Raw genomic sequence first — 19,011 nt, forward strand, 5'->3', positions numbered from 1 at the left:
GATTTGTTTTTGTATCAGTATTAAACTTAGAGTCCTGCACTATTGCCAGATGACCATTACATCTTATGTCTTGGGTAGAGCTGGGTAGACCCAAACTTACTATAAATTCACACATCTCTAGTTTTGGGGTGACTACGCCTGGCACCCTTAGAAAACATCAACAACCCCTGACACAAATTAAGAAATTTAGCTTGTCTACTTTGTAGCAAATACACATAACTATTTTTAATAATACATCCACATAGAGATAAACAGGTGAGCTCTCTGGTAACACTCACAAACGGCTGTAGTCCAAGTTTGGGATCACGTCAAGTCCTCCTCCTGGTGATGATCAGCCCAAAGTATGAAAACAGTCTAAGGCTATGTTCTCACAACGTATGTGTCGTAGGAATCACAATTTGCATTGTATACACTCCGGCCGGGATCCCTAGCGGCGCCACAATAAACTGACATGTCAAATGAATAGCGGCTGTAGAGAACATGTCAGTGCTTACAAGGGAGGCGCACGCCCCATTGTGTGCAGTGGGGAATTCGGATGTGGGCGCACACTGATGCGCCCGCATCCGAATTCAGCGGCAGTGAAGATAATCCGTCCGGTACTGCAGTACTGGCTGGGATTATCTTCTCTGACACCGGCTGTTTCGTGGCCCGGCTGGGTCACGAAATGGCCAGTGTTTTACTACATGGGGGAACATGGCCTAAATCAGTAGAATGATAACAGCGGCACTCATTGATGTAAAATGTTGCTTTATTTCAGGTCCGGTCCAGACACACATGAGGTTGATTGCAAAAAATGGTTACCTCCATTTCGCGCTGTTACACTTCATCCAGCTCACAGTCTCATTGAAATGCACCTTATGTATGTCTGCACCTGACCTGAAATAAAACATTGTCTGACTGGTGTTTTTGGAAAACCAATTTTGGTCCACTCTGCAAGATTACACAGGGCCAAACAGAAGTGATCATAGAGTGTGGAGGCTTGGATGAAAGTGATATTCAGTGATGAGTCGCCAAGTAGGTGATGTTGGGTCTTTGGTCTTGTGCTCTTATAAAGAAACATATAAATTAGGGCTGGGTGATATGGCCTAAAATTTATATCACGATATAATTTGATGCATGCACGATATAACAATATATCACGATATATCAATTTTTTTGTGTGTGTATACAACATCAGCCCCATGCCATTTTTTGCCATCATCCTGTCTCCCAGCCAGCACCATCATCCCTTATGTCAGGGCTTGACAAATTTCATCAGAAACTAGGAGCCAAGGTTTTTTTTATACTTATAAAGCGTTATTTTCAACGACGAAAATAACACCTTAAATTAACAATAAAGAAGACTAGAACCAAACAGCATGGGCATTAACAAGATAATGTGACACACACTACGGCACACCCACGTGCCATCAGCGGCTCAGCCCTGTGCAATCAGCCCCCTTTGTGCCATCTCTGTGCCATCAGCCCCCCCTTGTGCCAGTCATCAGCCCTCCCCTGTGCAATCAGCCACTCCTGGTGCCAGTCATCAGCCCTCCCCTGTGCCAGTTATCACCCCCCCCCTTGCCAGTCATCAGCCCTCCCCTATGCCTTCAGCCCCCCTTGTGCCAGTTATCACCCCCCCTTGCCAGTCATCAGCCTTTCCCTGTGCAATCAGCCACCCCTGGTGCCAGTCATCAGCCCTCCCCTGTGCCAGTTATCACCCCCCCCCCTTGCCAGTCATCAGCCCTCCCCTATGCCTTCAGCCCCCCTTGTGCCAGTCATCAGCCTTTCCCTGTGCCATCAGCCCCTCATTGCGCCAGTTATCAGCATTCCCCTGTGCCATCAGCCCACCCTGTGCCAGTCATCAGCCCACCCTGTGCCAGTCATCAGCCCTCCCTTGTGCCATCAGCCCCCCCTTGTGCCAGTCATCAGCCCCCCTTGCCAGTCATCAGCCTTCCCCTGTGCCAGTTATCAGTCCTCCCCTTGCCAGTTATCAGCCCCCCCCCCCCCGATGCCAGTCAACTCCCCCTCCCCTATGCCATCATCAGCTTTCCCTATGTGCCAGCCAAGCCCCATGCCATTGCCACATCATGTCCCCCCAGCCAGGGCCATCATCAGCCCCATGCCATAGCCATCTGCACCCCCCGACCCCTCTGCTACTTACCTTTCCTGCAGGACTGGCTGATGGAGTCCGCGAGGCGAGACGGGCCGCGTCTTCTTCCCAGCATGCACTGGGAGAGACCTGACGTCACACGCATCGTCAGCTAGCGCGCTGACGATGCGTAAATGCAAGGCCCTACAGTGCGGTACCACGGAGCGGTAAGTGAGAAGCTTATTCACTACCGCTCCGTGGGCATGTATTATGATATAACGATATGCCGAAAATCTATATAGTCATCCGAATTGATGACGATATTTTTGCATATCGTTCATATCGCCCAGCCCTAATATAAATCATGTATGACGATACTATACTAGCGACTACAGGTCATTGGCCACTTTGCCACTTCATAGTTTCATATTGTCTTTCATTTAAGGAAGGAGGAGGGGAGGCGAGTGGGTGCCTGTTGGCCCCAGTACACATTAGAATTGTTGGACCCAGATGAGTTTTCTCTGTGTTTGTGGTCCATGAGTATTTACAATACCTGTAGGGCCCCAAGTAGATAATAAATGGTTTTATCTATTGAGCTCCTACAGCCAGCCAGTAAACCTACAGCTCCATCTGTACTTATGTGACTTCATAGTTTAGGTGCACTTTTCAAAACAGCTGCAGAATTAAATGAAATCTGTAATATGACTTCATTGTGGACAACATAGACCATTTTATTTGTAGTAATTATAATTGGTAAGGCTTCAGCATTTTTTAACTCAAAGGCCGCTGCTTCTGCACTGTAGGAAGAAAAAGAGGTTTTATTGACTACGGCTTTAGAAGGAAAATACAATGCAGGAAATCTTTTTTTTCAATGCACCACAGTGTGTCTTGATGCTAGCTAAAAAAGAACAGGGCTTCCTCTTTCTCTTTGTCTGCATCTTGATCTTTTTCAATTTTGGGTTTCATTGCCGGTGGATCAGAGCGTGTCATTAGTTTCCTGCCGGTCTGTAGAGGTACAAAACAAAATGCTATTAGTGACTGAAATGCCATTGTTTCCTGCAGACAACAATTGAGAATCACCACAGAGCAAGAGAGCACAGCCTGGAGGAGGGGAGCCTGATTTTATCTCTATAAGGTACACAGGGACCTGTTGTCAGTAAGGGCAGTACTCACTAATACTGTACACTGAACAATATTACTATAATACTTCATTGTGTCAGAGGAAGTTGTCTGTCCTGGGTCAGCTGACTTCCTGTAAACTACAGGGTCACATCATCACCTCATGAGATCTGTATGCTGCTGCCATCTTTGTGGGATAAAAATATATCATAGTAGAATGTTTGTTTGGCTGATCCCAGACATCATCTGTTGGTACAGTAGGGAGGCTGCCATACACTTTATGGTGTGTTTAGACATAGAGGTTTATCTGACAGATTTTTGAGGCCAAAGCCAGGAACAGACTATAAACCGAGAACAGATCATAAAGGAAAGACAGATTTGAGCCTTCTCAAATCCATTTCTGGCTTTGGCTTCAAAAATCTCAGATAAATCTCTGTCTAAACACGTCATTAGACAGTCAGACTAAAATCAGCTTAAGTCAGAGTTTGGCTGACTTAAGTCTTAGGGCACCTTGAAAGGGAACATCGGAGATGCTATTAAAAAAAAATGCACAAAAAGCATATAGATGGACCTACCAATCCCCACTGATTGACACCTTTCCCACTTGTCTACACTGCTGCAAGCCCCAGATTCAAACTTTTACAAATGATCCCAATTTTGCATCATGGCACCTGGCAAGGAAACTACATCTCTCTGCATTCATTGCACCTCAGTACCAGTTGCTGGGTACCTACCCCTGTCTTGTAGTATGTGCCCACCACTAGCTTGATTTGCTGCCTCTTTGCACAGTAAACACAGTTTCTATTTATCTGTCTATCCATCTACATAGATAAAGGTTAAACAACAGTGTCTCCTTTCCCCTATACTACTCAGGAGAGGCTGTTGTTTGTGGAGGTGTTACAGCTTGCCTGGTTACAGAAGGGGTCCGAGGAGTGGACCAGGAAGGCAGGGTTTTCAGCAGCTTTTGGGTGTGACTCAGGATGTGCTGCAGACAAATGGCCCAATTCATGTCATAGAAACCTATTACAAGGTTAAGGCCGTATTACATGGCACAATGTGAGGAGGAAGAGAGTATCGAACTGTCAGTGACCTGTTTGCTTCCTCCTCTTTCCCTGCCGCTTGTGCTATTTTACACGCACAGACAGCGAGCTTGGACGCAGGGAGCTGCGGGAGGGGCTGCCTGGATGTACCTTAGATCAAGGCATGATTAACGGTATGGCTAAACCACAGGAATGTTCATTGGATAACTTGTGCGCTCCATTCGATGCATTATTTATGTAGGGTAAAGTGTACACACAAAAAGTTTTGATGGGTCTGGGTCTAAGTGTTCATACCTGTACCGATCGGTAGAACGCTCCCTGCTCTGTATTAGAAAAAGAGAGTCAGGCTCATAATGTAAGTCTATGGAGCCTGACCCTTTTTTCTCTTACACAAAGCAGGGAGAGGACACGCTGATCGGTACAGGTCTGAACACTCATTTTCCCAAACAACAGTGGCACTTTAAATTCAGTAAATGTAGTCCTTGTCTAATAGGTTTGTGTATTGAATTCTATTAAAGTCACTTATCTTTAATCTGTCTGTATCATAGCACATTCTACAGTATGTAAACTTACTGTCTTTTTGGGGTCGGCTTGTGCTCTCTCTAAGGCACGGCGTAGTCTTTCCTCCTGGTGCAGCTTTTGCTGTTTAATTTTCTCATCTCTTAACCTAGGAATGAGACATGATATAAAATAAGCCAAATCTTCTAGTCCCTGAACTTTTTTTTTTATACACTTTGTTTGAACTCATCTATACTTTACAAGAGAGCATGGTAAACCCAAACCATGTCTAAACCCAGCACTGAGTCCTCTTTGCACCTTAGCCGGCGTTCCTTCTCCTTTGCTTTTTCGGCAATCTCCAGCCTTTCTTTAGGTATGGCTTCAATGTTGTCCAAGAGCTCTTCCACCTGCTGTTCCATCATGGTTAACATCTGCAAGGCATTCAGATTTGCTCGGTTTTCTTTAATACAGGCTTGGTACACCTCCCCTACTTTCTTCGTGAGAGATGTTAACATCTTCTCCTGTAAAGTGAAAATATCCACCAAATGCTTTAGCTTTCACATCTTACCATGAATGTGTGTTACAAAAGTGACACAGAAACAGTAAAGATTGATGGCAGAAAAAGAGAGTATCAGGCCCATCTCATCTGCCCTCTAAATCCTTTTCTTCTGAAGTCCTCACTATCTTAGAACTGTCAATATGATTCTCAGAGGATTTCTTTCTATCAATTTCATTATTATACATTTAGAAACTGCAGTTTTCATTGTTTGGACCACTTATCTAGTAAAGCTAAACCATTTTCTATATTACTGACACTTCCGGGAATATCAACTCTATTGCACACCTTTTTGTCATCAGAAACTATACAAACCTTACCTACCAAACCTTCTCCTATGTCACTTAGAAACATATTAAAAAGAAGAGCACCCAGAACAGACCCTTGTGGCCACCACTTGTAACCAGTCTCTCTGATATCTATCCTTCAGACAAACAACCACTGAACTATCCAAGGATAAAAGGGAATGAGTCACCAGAAATGTATTCTTTAAATCCAGTTGTTATGTTAAACATATATTTTATAATTGGTGATGTATTTACTTGGTGAGCTGTTGTGCTGTCATACATACTGTTATACCTGCTCTTCAAAACTATACTGGCCAAAGGCAAACACCCGACACTTCATTTCTAGATCCACTGCACGCTCCTCCTCCCGAGCAATAGCTGCCTGCAGATGAACAATCTGGGCCTTCAGCTGTTGGGTCTCATTTTCCCTACACAGAAAGGTAAATGGAAAAAGACACTGTAGTGAAATAAGGGATGTTAGGCCCTATTCACACATCCAGTTCCTGTCCGCAATTGCGGATCCGCAGAAAAATAGGACCAATGTATTTCAATGGACCCATACACACATCCGTGTTGTGTACTGGGCTGCAATCCGTTCCGCAAAAAAAAAGGACAGGCCCTAGTACGGACAGTAACTGACACACCCAATACAACTCTATAGGGTCCGTATTTACGGATGCAATACAGATGAAAATTTGCGGATTGCTTACGGATTAAAAATTGCGGATTGGAAAATATACTGAGGTGTGAATAGACCCTTAAAGGGGTTATCCAGCGCTACAAAAACATGGCCACTTTTTCCCCTCTCTAGTCTCCAGGTCAGGTGTAGTTTGCAATTAGAGGGGTTATCCAGCGCTACAAAAACATGGCCGCTTTTCCCCCTACTGGTGTCTCCAGTTCAGGTGCAGTTTGCAATTAAGCTCCATTTACTTCAATGGAACTGAGTTTCAAAACCCCACCCAAACTGGAGACAAGAGAGGGGGTAAAGTGGCCATGTTTTTGTAGCACTGGATAACCCCTTTAAGTGACTAGACTAGGAGGCAAAGGAGTGTGGAACCATAACTGCTGCATCCTAATACACAGGGTCTGTTTATAGTCTGTTTTTGTAGACACACATCTGCAGAAGAGTTGTATACACAAAATGGTGCACATATCATTCCAATACATTGCTCTATGCAGTCAAACAGTTTTTGCTTTGCTGTATTACATTTTTGGCAAAGTGAATTGTATCCTTCAACCCCTGTTCAGTTGTGTGAAATGCTTATAATGTGCCATCAGCAGAAACTTGTTTCCAGCAAAGAACTGCAAAAATGTAGAATTTCATCTGACTATAGGCAGAAATAACTAATATGGAAGCGCCTTTGATTAAATGGAGTCTACCAACAGGATCGATGTTAAAGGGGTACTCCGGGCCGGGGGGTATTTTGGAGGATCGCTGGGGAGGGGGTGGAAATTGAAGCCAGAGGTCACTTACCTCCCCCGTTCCAGCACCGGTGCCCGGATCGCGCCACCCGGTACTCCCGTCCCGTGGCTGCTTCCTGGTCAGAGCTGCCGCATGAGACGTGACGTCTCAAGGCAACTCTGCCAATCAGCGGCTGTAGCAGAGTCCCGCCTTGGCCACTGAATGGCAGAGCTGCCTTGAGACGTCACGTCTCATGCGGCAGCTCTGACCAGGAAGCAGCCGCGGGACGGGAGTACCGGGTGGCGCGATCCGGGCACCGGCGCTGGAACGGGGGAGCTTCAATTTCCACCCCCTCCCCCGCGATCCTTCAAAGTACCCCTTTAAGGAGGTTATACAGGCTTAGGGCCCTAATACACGAACCGATAATCTGCCAAATCAGCAGATTATCGCTCTGTGTAATAAAGACATTTATTCCAGCGTAAAAAAATCTTCGGCTCTCGGGCACACATCGCTACATGTAATATTTATGCGTGGCTGATGGCTGGTGACTGTGTAAAAAAATAACGTTCATACACACCTGTCCATGCTCCCCGGTGTTCTCGCTTCTGCCCGCTGCCTGCAGCCACCACTGAAACTTCAGAGCCGGTCTCTGATGTGACAGACTGCTCAGCCAATCACTGTAAGAGACGGGACAGCACCACAGCTAGTGATTGGTTGAGCGGCCTGTCAATTCAGAGACCGGCACAGACGTTCCAGCAGTGTCTCCAGACACTGGGCAGAGGTGAGGAGAACACTGGGGAACGTGGACAGGTATGTATTAACTTTATTATTTCACACTTGGAAAGCAAGGGCTGCAGCAACATTGCGAACAATGTCTGTGAAGCCCTGACACAGCACTGCTCAGTAAGTGAGCCCGGTCTAGCAGATTGGGGCTCGTCTACATTAGTGATCAGACCGTCTAATACAACCCTTACAAAAACATGGCCACTTTCCTCCTGAAACAGCACCACTCGTCTTCAGTTTGGGTGTGTTTGGTTGCTTAGTTCCATTGAGATGAATGTAGCGAGATGGTGGGGTGGCTCTGTTTTTTTTCTTCCAAATCCTGGATAACCCCTTTACAGTACACTGTCCAAACTATAATTATATAAACTGATAATCTGGTATTTGGTGGATCATACAGCATTTCTCTTTTTTGCAGTGGACTTACATTTTCTTCTCAGTCATTGTGATAGTATTTTTTATTTCCTCTAACGCCTCTTCTGTTTCCTGCGAGTTTTGGATCAGAGAAAGATTTCGCTCCTCCATTTCAGAGAAGATGTTTAGTAGTTGTTGTGGATCAGTAAAGTACAGCTCAGGCTCCTGGTAAAAGATCAGTCATCAGGATCTTATTGCTTCATCTTCAAAACCACTATGTAACATAATGCTCTATTGTTTACCAGAACTAGTTCCCCTGATATCTAGGGTCAGTAAAGAGAGGAAGCAAATGACTAACATCACCGACTTCGGGTCAAAGGCAACAGGGCAATGCTAGGGACTGAAGATACTGCTAGACAACAGGTATGAAATCTTTCCTTTAATACACTAGCCCACCAGGGTTATGACCATGACCACTTACAGCTAAGCGCTTCACTCTCTGTGTCATTGCCTTTTTTTGCCTTGCTGCAGTAGACAGGATTCATTGTAAGACTATTGCAGCAAGCTGGGAAGAGAAGCACTCAACCTAGTACTTTTCCTCACTCTAATGATAGATGGGAGTCTGAACACCTAGCCCCTGAGTGATCACAACTTTTAACATGTCTATGTGACAGGACACTTTAAGCTACCCTTTACTACCAGGACATACAGCACACTAAGCTTAAAGGGGTTATCCAGCGCTACAAAAACATGGCCACTTTTCCCTTGTCTCCAGATTGGGGGGTTCAAACTCAGTTCCATTGAAGTAAATGGAGCTTAATTGAAAACCACACCTGAACTGGAGACAAGAGAGGTAGAAAAGTTGACATGTTTTTGTAGCGCTGGATAACCCCTTTAATAGCTTTAAAAGGAGACATCCAGATATTTGAGTGTCATAACAACCCTGAAGAGATTGGAGTTCTCTCTGGGCCACAGTAAAGACAGTGTAGAATGTCCTAGGCTGACAACCCATAGCACTGACAGAATGGGACTTTTCTTACCTCTTCACTGTCTGAGAACAACAGGTTTTCTGAACTGTTGTTATCACCTTCTTGGACCACTGTACTACTCCTATAAAACAAGCCAGACATCATATTGTTGCACAGACATGGCAAGTATTAGTAATCACTCCCCACAGGCAGGATATTTATTGAAATACATCTTTTAAGTCTTTCCTGATATGGTTTATGCCTGACACCCTCCACCATTTTTGTAGTCCGTCTTTGGACCCATTCTATTTTATCAATATCCTTTTTTTAGGTGACGTCTCCAGAACTGTACACAGATGTGGTGTCACTAAAGCTCTATACAGCGGGATCACAATCTCCCTCTTCCTACTGGTTATACCTCTAGCTATACAGCCCAACATATTGCACTGGTGACTCATTTTAAGGCTGTCAGAAACCACTACTCCTAAATCCTTCTCTTCTGAAGTCTTTGCCAACACAGAACTGCGGATATGATACTCTGATAGAGGATTCCTCCTCCCCAAGTGCATTATATTACATTTGGAAATGTTGAACTTCAATTTATGTTGCATTACTGGGTGAATAAAGTAGCCACCATTTGATTTTTTTCACTGAATGCTGTCTCAACTCTGCTTTTTAACTGTGCTAATACATGACAAGTCTTCTACATCTCTTGTTCCTTCATTATAATTTGCTGTGTATAACACAGTTGCAAGGCATTTTACTCACACTTTCTTAGAAGCCACAGTTTTCAAGCTGGATCTGGATGGCTGACGGATATCCCGAGCAGAGTCACGGCTGGCCAGGGGCCCAGATGATCGAGATTCTGATTCTAGTTAAGAAGGTGCCATTACTGTGATGCCTACATGTCCTACAATAACAGTGTACTAGAACAATGCTAGAAATAGTCGGTGTATAAAAATTCTCTTCCAGTCGGAGTGCTACAAATGTGCAAATGTAACACAATGTATGTCCCTAGTATACTGTACCCTATATTAGATTCTGAGCCACTATGTTGCACTGCTTGTTACTCTGCCTGATCGCTCAACAGGATGTGCAACCAGAATTCTCCATTTACACCTAGCCTTAGTGGACAAACATCGCTATGGAGTCAAGATTGCTCTTATATGAATACACTTACTTTTTCCTAACAGGGGGGACGTAGACAATTTATGAGTGACAGAGGCTCTTTTCTCCTTCTCCCTGCTGATGGGAGGCAGATGTAACTTGCTCTCTCGCTCCTTCACCTTCTTCTGCAGTACCTGCTCCTGCCACTCCTTAGGAGACAATCTGAAGAGAAACTCCTTGTACATCAGGTACTCCCGTAAAATCTCCTCACACTTTGCAATGTCACTAGGGAAAGGAAAAAAATGTAAACCTGGGGGGGGGGGATCAGCGTTCAACATAATACTATGGAAAAAAAAAACAGTGTACTGGAATGAAACCCAATATTTCATTTATTATTTCATAGACACACAATGCCTTATACCTTTTAATGTTCATCATTTGTGCCGTCAGACTTTTGATCTCTGCAGCTCTCTCCAGTTTAAGCTTAGTTTCCTTGTCAGCCCTAAATGTAGATTACAATATATAAGACGAGCAAAGTAAACGTTTTGTATAAAAGTTTTTATGATATTCGACCTGATTCGACAGATAATTGCTCAGTGTAATAGGGATTTTGTTGTCTGGGTCCTGCATTTATGACTGATGATTTAGAACAACTATATTTAATCTAGGCAGTGCTTGGTACTATGGCAGCTCCTGTCCTGGACTTCCGGCTAAGGCTAGGTTCACACTGCGTTTTTGCAATCCATTTTTTTCATCCGTTTTTTGCAAAAAAAAACAGATGAAAAAAATGGATGCATTTGTGTGCATCAGTTTTGATCCGTTTTTTCATTGACTTCCATTGTAAAAAAAAAAAACGGATCAAAACGGAACCTTTTTTTTACGGACAAAAGAACGTAGCTGACATTACTTTTGTGTCCGTTAAAAAAAACGGATCCGTTTTTTTTTTTTACAATGGAAGTCAATGGAAAAACGGATCAAAACAGATGCACACAAATGCATCCGTTCTTTTACAAGGGTCCATTTACAAAGAAAGATTATCTGACAGATTATCTGCCAAAGATTTGAAGCCAAAGCCAGGAATGGATTTGAAAAGAGGAGAAATCTCAGGCTTTCCTGTATGGCCTGATCTCTGTTTATAGTCTGTTTCTGGCTTTGGCTTCAAATCTTTGGCAGATAATCTGTCAGATAATCTTTCTGTGTAAATGGACCCTTAGTAGTACTCAGCTGTTTGCCTGTGATTCTCCAGCTGTTGGGATACTACATTTCCCAGCATGCCCTGACATGGCTACTCTGTCATGCACCAATCCTTACTGTTTCATGGCCTCTACAGAATTCCTGTCATTCTCTTTCAGGAACTCATCAAATCTGATGGCATCCTGTTCCAGAAACTGCTCCGCTTTCTCCAACTTCTGCTCCTCAGCAGCTGCCATGGTTTCCAGCTTCTGGATCTCATCTCTTTTTACTTGGAGGCCATACTAGTAAGCAGAAATAGAGATAAACACAAAGACGTTATGTGGGAACTTGTGCAGGGTCATGCTGACTACATACTATGGAATACCTTACAAACTGATAAGTCCCACCTTTGTCTATTATATCCATAAGGATAGGTGATAGGGATACTCAGCTATGATATTAGTGCTGGGAAACAGTGCACCCACAGGTTAAATGAGGAATTACACAGCTCCTGGCAAAATCAGTGGTAATCTGCAAGGATGTCTGTGGGCTTCAAAAATCATGATTGGGAGGGGGGATTCTTTTCACTCCTATCAAGCCCTCCTTCTATCTAATATTTACATAGTAACCGCAGTCACTAATGTGTTGGTCTTACCTCCAGGCGGAACATTTCTCTTTTCTTGTTGATATAGTCATTCAGGCTTTCCCGCTGGATGTTTCTGTCTGAATGAGAATACTGCGTATTACATTTATTATAACGCAAGTTATAATTCTATCAGCTAGCAGAACTTTGACATATTATATCTGCAGCATATGGCTAGCAGGAATAATATGCAGATGAATTGAGATTTTTACACTATAGACAGTTTTTAGCATCAGTCAGACATGCCATATGTGCCTAACTGGTTGGGGTTTCCCTTCCCTGTTCCCAGCATCCACAGTCACACTCCATTACAGTGAATGAGAGGACGCTGGTACACGGTCTCGCTATAATGGAGAGGAGCTCTACACCCCAGGATCACCTCTTGTCACTGCAAGTTTCCATGAAGAGTTTTCATGCAGAGCCAGGGCCTTATCCAACTCCTCTCCCATCTCTTCCATCTCCTCATCCTCAATCTCTTTCCTCAGCCTGCCTATTTCAGCATTCATCCGTGTATTATATGTTGTCTTCTGGTGAACCTTCAGATGTTTGTTCCGCTCTTTTTCCTGCATAGGAAAGATAGATCAGTACATGAAATAGGCAAGAGATCTATGTGACTCACAAAATATCTAAGGTAATGCTGGAGAATGTGTAGCTTACTAGTATGGAAGCTTGAAGATGCCAGGCATCTGTCCCACTGCATGGGAATGAATAGAACGAATAGAAGCCATAGTGATGGTGGCCTGCAGGAAATGTTTATAGAGGTTGTTCACTTTGAACACCCCATGTCCACTATTTGGTCCTCCCCCCCTTTTAAAACGCAGAGGAAGTATGAAGGACTTTCGCCCTAGTTTCCAAAAGTGACTGTGTATTAGATAGACGCTGCTGAATTTCCATACAAATTTCTCTTACTGCAGATATTTAGAGCTCATAGTCAGAATGTCTGATCAGTTGGGATTGGCCCCATAGACCTATAATGAAGTGAGGCTCTTGCAACTGGACAGAGATCACAGTGAGCTGGAGAGTGAAGTGCACAGCCACATGCTTCTCCTGGTTTGTTTTAACGATCAAGGGCGTCTGAATACCCAATCCCCGACCAATCCAAATTTTTGACATTTATTGACAGAACATTCTGCCATTTCTGGGATCAGCGTGGTAGCTGTGTAATGCTACAATGTGATCCAGTGGAACATACCATCTGCTTTTTCTCTTTTTCTTGATCTCTAATCCGAAAGACGTCTACATCAGGTGGGATCTTGAAGGGGTTGGCTTCATTCTTTTTTTTCTTCTTTTCCTCATGAGCTGCAGGGCAGTAAAATAAATTGTGTAAACTTTGAAGCAGAAATGATACACTGCATGCCACCCCAACTGTAGCCAAGTTACCTGACACAACAGACTTTGTATCTGACCAAGACTTAGCCGAACTTAGGATGGACCTTTGGGCAGAGTGATGAGAACTTGTGTGGGCCGCTCCTGCAGACACAAAGACACAGGTGAGGGACTGGGTTCACTTCCAACACAAATTATACAGGTACTACTTTTCCCACACACTATATAAATTTACACGCTACCTAGGTAAACACAATGGATTCATATGTGGGTGGTGGAGGGATTACTCTAATTTACACTGCACCCCCACTCACAACAACCCGCTCAGTGTAATTTCACTACTTACTGGATCCTGCTCCAGTCGCTGTGCTTTCCCGCGACACAATGGAGCGTTCTAAAGTCATAGAAGACATTGCGAGCTGCCAAGACGGATCTGGTGATGTGACAGTGATGGGTCTCTAGTCAACTGGCTGTTCAGAAGAGAGAAGGATTAAAATATACCATATAGACAACAGTATCAACACCCACTTATAATAGTTGAATTCAGGTGTTATATCAGTTCCATTGCCACAGGTGCAAAAAAAATGTTACTGTGACTTTGCAAACATTTTTGAAAGAATGAGTCACTGTAAAGAGATCACAATGTTTTTTTAGGATTTCACCTTGTCCCCTTAGTTCCAGTCAGGATTGGCACTACTGCCATAGCAGCTGTTACAGGGCCCAGCGTCAGGGAGGCCCAAGCTGGGCATATAATGTCTAGTTGGGAGGGGACTGGAATAGAGAGAAAGAACTGCAGACAATTATTTTGTAGGATTTGCGCCAAATGATGGCATTTTTGCCAAAACCTTGCACAAATTATGGCAAAACTTTACACAACCCATTAGCTGCCATAAGATTAAGGACATTAGATGATGTCATCAAAGGTCCTTCAGTGTTAGAGGACAAACAAGCAGGATGAAGGAGGTAATACAGGTAGCAGAGGGAGTTGGGGAGGAAATGGGAGAGGGGGATGGAGACAAGTTAAAGGGGAGACTAAACAACAGTCTAAGGGCCCTATTCCACAGTAACGATAATCGGCCGGATCGGCCCCATTTGGCCATTTCAATAGAGAGAACGATCAGCCGATGATCGTTCATTTGGGGCCAGACCTAAAATCATCGTTCCCCCACCGCGCATCGCTACGGTTGAATAGCGGTGCGCGGCGGGCGACCGACGATTTAACAAGCAGCAGCATCATACATTGCCTGTCCAGGCTTCTTCTCCGCGCTGTCTTCATCCCCGGGTCCCGCGCTCTCTACCGTCAGAATGGCCGGTCAGCTGACGGAACGCTCAGCCAATCACAGGCCGGGACTGCCGCGGCCTGTGATTGGCTCAGTGTGGCCTGTCAGCTGACCGGCCATTCTGAACATAGAGAGCGCGGAGAAGAAACCTGGACAGGTAATGTATGATGCTGCAAGGGCTGCAGAGACATCGGTAACGATGTTCTTGCAGCCCTCGCTCAACGATCATCAGGCCGTGGAATAGGCCCAGTAAACGAGCGGCGATCTAGCAGATCGCCGCTCGTTTACATCGTTAATCGGGCCCTCTTCGGTCCGTGGAATAGGACCCTAAGAAAGGGGACCACAAGGAGTAGTCTATAATGGGCCATGAGCAGTAGGCTCATGTGAGAGAGGGGGTCATAAGGACAGTCTGTGTAAAAGAGGGGGGAGGCATTGGGGGCAGACATGGGGGGGGGGGAAGAGTGTGAAGAGGGTGGTCTTCTGGTCTGATCTGGGGTCTTAATTAATTTTGTGGCAATTACAGACAAAATTAGTGCCCATTGATTTCTATTGCGCTATTCACACTATCCTTAGTTTTATGGATTCTGTATGGATTAGCCAATAAAAGTCTATGGGATCTGAAATTTTTTTGTAACATCCGCAAAAAAAAACCAAACATATGGATCAGCAGAAAAATACGGATTCCCCCAAAAATGTCACAGGCTGAAAGCGATTATGTGATCTTTTTAGGGGTTGGCCATCAACTTTATTAATCAAGACTGTACAATCCCCAAAAAAATACGGATTGCGAATGCACTACGGACAATTTTTTTGTGGATTGGGGACAAGATTGTGGACATTAATGTACGGACCAGAAAAAAAATTACTGAATGTGTGAATGATGCCTAATGTGTCTTTTTTCCTGATTTGTTGTTACAATGTATCAGTGCAGGTAAGATGTATCAGCTTGGGGTCCATGCTGTTTAGGTCACTAATACAACAGACTGGATACAGTTGCGGTATACCCTCAGCTATAGGATGTATTGGGTAAGTCTGTACAGCTAATATCCCATTCACTGACAGCAAGCAACCATCTTGTAAATGAAATGCACTGAATAGTGATAAGGCAATGTGATATGAACCTGAGCAGACTCCACATTCCCTAACCGTATGGTGTAGCTCCACAGCTGCTGTCTCCTCCATTAACCAGTATTAGCAGCTGTGTAAGTCTGTGGATATTATGGGATTTGCATCAAATCTCAGACAGAAGAATTACATTCATGTCTTGTACACAGCCTACTATACTATATACATACCTTGCACACAGCCTACTATACTATATCCATACCTTGCACACAGCCTACTATGCTATATTCAGGCCTTGCACACAGCCTACTATGCTATATTCAGGCCTTGCACACAGCCTACTATACTATATACATACCTTGCACACAGCCTACTATGCTATATCCATACCTTGCACACAGCCTACTATGCTATATTCAGGCCTTGCACACAGCCTACTATACTATATACATGCCTTGCACACAGCCTACTATGCTATATTCAGGCCTTGCACACAGCCTACTATACTATATACATACCTTGCACACAGCCTACTATGCTATATTCAGGCCTTGCACACAGCCTACTATACTATATTCAGGCCTTGCACACAGCCTACTATGCTATATTCAGGCCTTGCACACAGCCTACTATGCTATATTCAGGCCTTGCACACAGCCTACTATACTATATTCAGGCCTTGCACACAGCCTACTATACTATATACAGGCCTTGCGCACAGCCTACTATACTATATTCAGGCCTTGCACACAGCCTACTATACTGTATCCATACCTTGCACACAGCCTACTATACTATATTCAGGCCTTGCACACAGCCTACTATACTATATACAGGCCTTGCGCACAGCCTACTATACTATATCCATACCTTGCGCACAGCCTACTATACTATATACATACCTTGCACACAGCCTACTATACTATATTCAGGCCTTGCACACAGCCTACTATACTATATACATACCTTGCACACAGCCTACTATGCTATATTCAGGCCTTGCACACAGCCTACTATACTATATACATAGCTTGCACACAGCCTACTATACTATATACATACCTTGCACACAGCCTACTATACTATATACATACCTTGCACACAGCCTACTATACTATATACATACCTTGCACACAGCCTACTATACTATATTCAGGCCTTGCACACAGCCTACTATACTATATTCAGGCCTTGCACACAGCCTACTATACTATATTCAGGCCTTGCACACAGCCTACTATACTATATACATACCTTGCACACAGCCTACTATGCTATATTCATGTCTTGCACACAGCCTACTATGCTATATTCATGTCTTGCACACAGCCTACTATACTATATTCATGTCTTGCACACAGCCTACTATACTATATACATACCTTGCACACAGCCTACTATACTATATTCATGTCTTGCACACAGCCTACTATGCTATATTCATGTCTTGCACACAGCCTACTATACTATATACATACCTTGCACACAGCCTACTATACTATATTCATGTCTTGCACACAGCCTACTATACTATATACATACCTTGCACACAGCCTACTATAATATATATATTCCTTGCACACAGGCTACTATACTATATATATTCCTTGCACACAGCCTACTATAATATATATATTCCTTGCACACAGGCTACTATACTATATATATTCCTTGCACACAGCCTACTATACTATATACAGGCCTTGCACACAGCCTACTATACTATATCCATACCTTGCACACAGCCTACTATACTATATTCAGGCCTTGCACACAGCCTACTATACTATATACATACCTTGCACACAGCCTACTATACTGTATACATGCCTTGCACACAGCCTACTATACTATATTCAGGCCTTGCACACAGCCTACTATACTATATACAGGCCTTGCGCACAGCCTACTATACTATATACAGGCCTTGCGCACAGCCTACTATACTATATCCATACCTTGCACACAGCCTACTATACTATATTCAGGCCTTGCACACAGCCTACTATACTATATACAGGCCTTGCGCACAGCCTACTATACTATATCCATACCTTGCGCACAGCCTACTATACTATATCCATACCTTGCACACAGCCTACTATGCTATATTCAGGCCTTGCACACAGCCTACTATACTATATACATAGCTTGCACACAGCCTACTATACTATATACATACCTTGCACACAGCCTACTATACTATATACATACCTTGCACACAGCCTACTATACTATATACATACCTTGCACACAGCCTACTATACTATATTCAGGCCTTGCACACAGCCTACTATACTATATTCAGGCCTTGCACACAGCCTACTATACTATATACATACCTTGCACACAGCCTACTATACTATATACATACCTTGCACACAGCCTACTATGCTATATTCATGTCTTGCACACAGCCTACTATGCTATATTCATGTCTTGCACACAGCCTACTATACTATATACATACCTTGCACACAGCCTACTATAATATATATATTCCTTGCACACAGGCTACTATACTATATATATTCCTTGCACACAGCCTACTATAATATATATATTCCTTGCACACAGGCTACTATACTATATATATTCCTTGCACACAGCCTACTATACTATATTCATGTCTTGCACACAGGCTACTATACTATATATATATATGCCTTGCACACAGGCTACTATACTATATTCAGGCCTTGCACACAGCCTACTATACTATATACATACCTTGCACACAGCCTACTATACTATATACATACCTTGCACACAGGCTACTATGCTATATTCATGTCTTGCACACAGGCTACTATACTATATATATATATATATATATGCCTTGCACACAGCCTACTATACTATATTCAGGCCTTGCACAGAGCCTACACATACATGCATATATTTCGCCCCAGAAAGCTACTACAATTAAAAATACAAAGTTTCATTGCAGTTACCTTATAGAGAGCAGCTGGAGCCATTCGTCCTGTGTGTACAATGTTTGTATGCGGCTCCTCTCTCCATGGCAACGCGACCTTCTACACAACTCACCATTTTCTCTGCAGTTATACTACTAACCTGCAGGTGGAGCAGTGCAGTAACGAAGATTGTCAAGCGAGGCGAGCAGTGCAGTAACGAAGATTGTCCAGCAGGGGGAGCAGTGCAGAAACGAAGATTGTCCAGCAGGGGGAGCAGTGCAGTAACGAAGATTGTCCAGCAGGGGGAGCAGTGCAGTAACGAAGATTGTCCAGCAGTGGGAGCAGTGCAGTAACGAAGATTGTAGTGCAGTAATAAAGATTATCCAGCAGGTGGAGCAATGTATTACTGAGAGTTCCCCAGCAGGGG

The 19,011-nt window shown here is 43.8% G+C and overlaps 1 protein-coding gene across 1 annotated transcript; it reads right to left on the bottom strand.

Annotated features, from left to right (window-relative positions):
• Window positions 1–2,869: 2,869 nt before the first annotated feature.
• CFAP100 (cilia and flagella associated protein 100) lies at window positions 2,870–18,752 on the bottom strand. Its single transcript, XM_069968730.1, has 16 exons — window positions 18,624–18,752; window positions 13,671–13,794; window positions 13,379–13,468; window positions 13,191–13,297; window positions 12,378–12,561; window positions 12,011–12,078; window positions 11,494–11,657; window positions 10,604–10,684; window positions 10,256–10,467; window positions 9,844–9,946; window positions 9,148–9,217; window positions 8,181–8,332; window positions 5,864–5,999; window positions 5,047–5,249; window positions 4,804–4,897; window positions 2,870–3,076 (listed from the first exon to the last, which is right to left on the bottom strand). Exons 2-16 carry the CDS (start codon window positions 13,735–13,737, stop codon window positions 2,966–2,968), a joined length of 1,842 nt encoding a protein of 613 aa, XP_069824831.1. The 5' UTR covers window positions 13,738–13,794; window positions 18,624–18,752; the 3' UTR covers window positions 2,870–2,965.
• Between the last annotated feature and the right edge of the window lie 259 nt (window positions 18,753–19,011).

Source organism: Dendropsophus ebraccatus, chromosome 4, assembly GCF_027789765.1.
Source record: "Dendropsophus ebraccatus isolate aDenEbr1 chromosome 4, aDenEbr1.pat, whole genome shotgun sequence".
NCBI classification, from domain to species: Eukaryota; Metazoa; Chordata; class Amphibia; order Anura; family Hylidae; genus Dendropsophus; species Dendropsophus ebraccatus.

Excerpts from the sequence above, each read along its gene's own strand:
- CFAP100 (XM_069968730.1), bottom strand. The coding sequence starts at position 13,737 with ATGTCTTCTATGACTTTAGAACGCTCCATTGTGTCGCGGGAAAGCACA. Across the intron at positions 8,333-9,147 it reads TGTTCTCAGACAGTGAAGAG|GAGCCTGAGCTGTACTTTAC; the intron begins GTAAGAAAAGTC and ends ATCTTTTACCAG. Across the intron at positions 3,077-4,803 it reads AAGCCGACCCCAAAAAGACA|ACCGGCAGGAAACTAATGAC; the intron begins GTAAGTTTACAT and ends GTACCTCTACAG.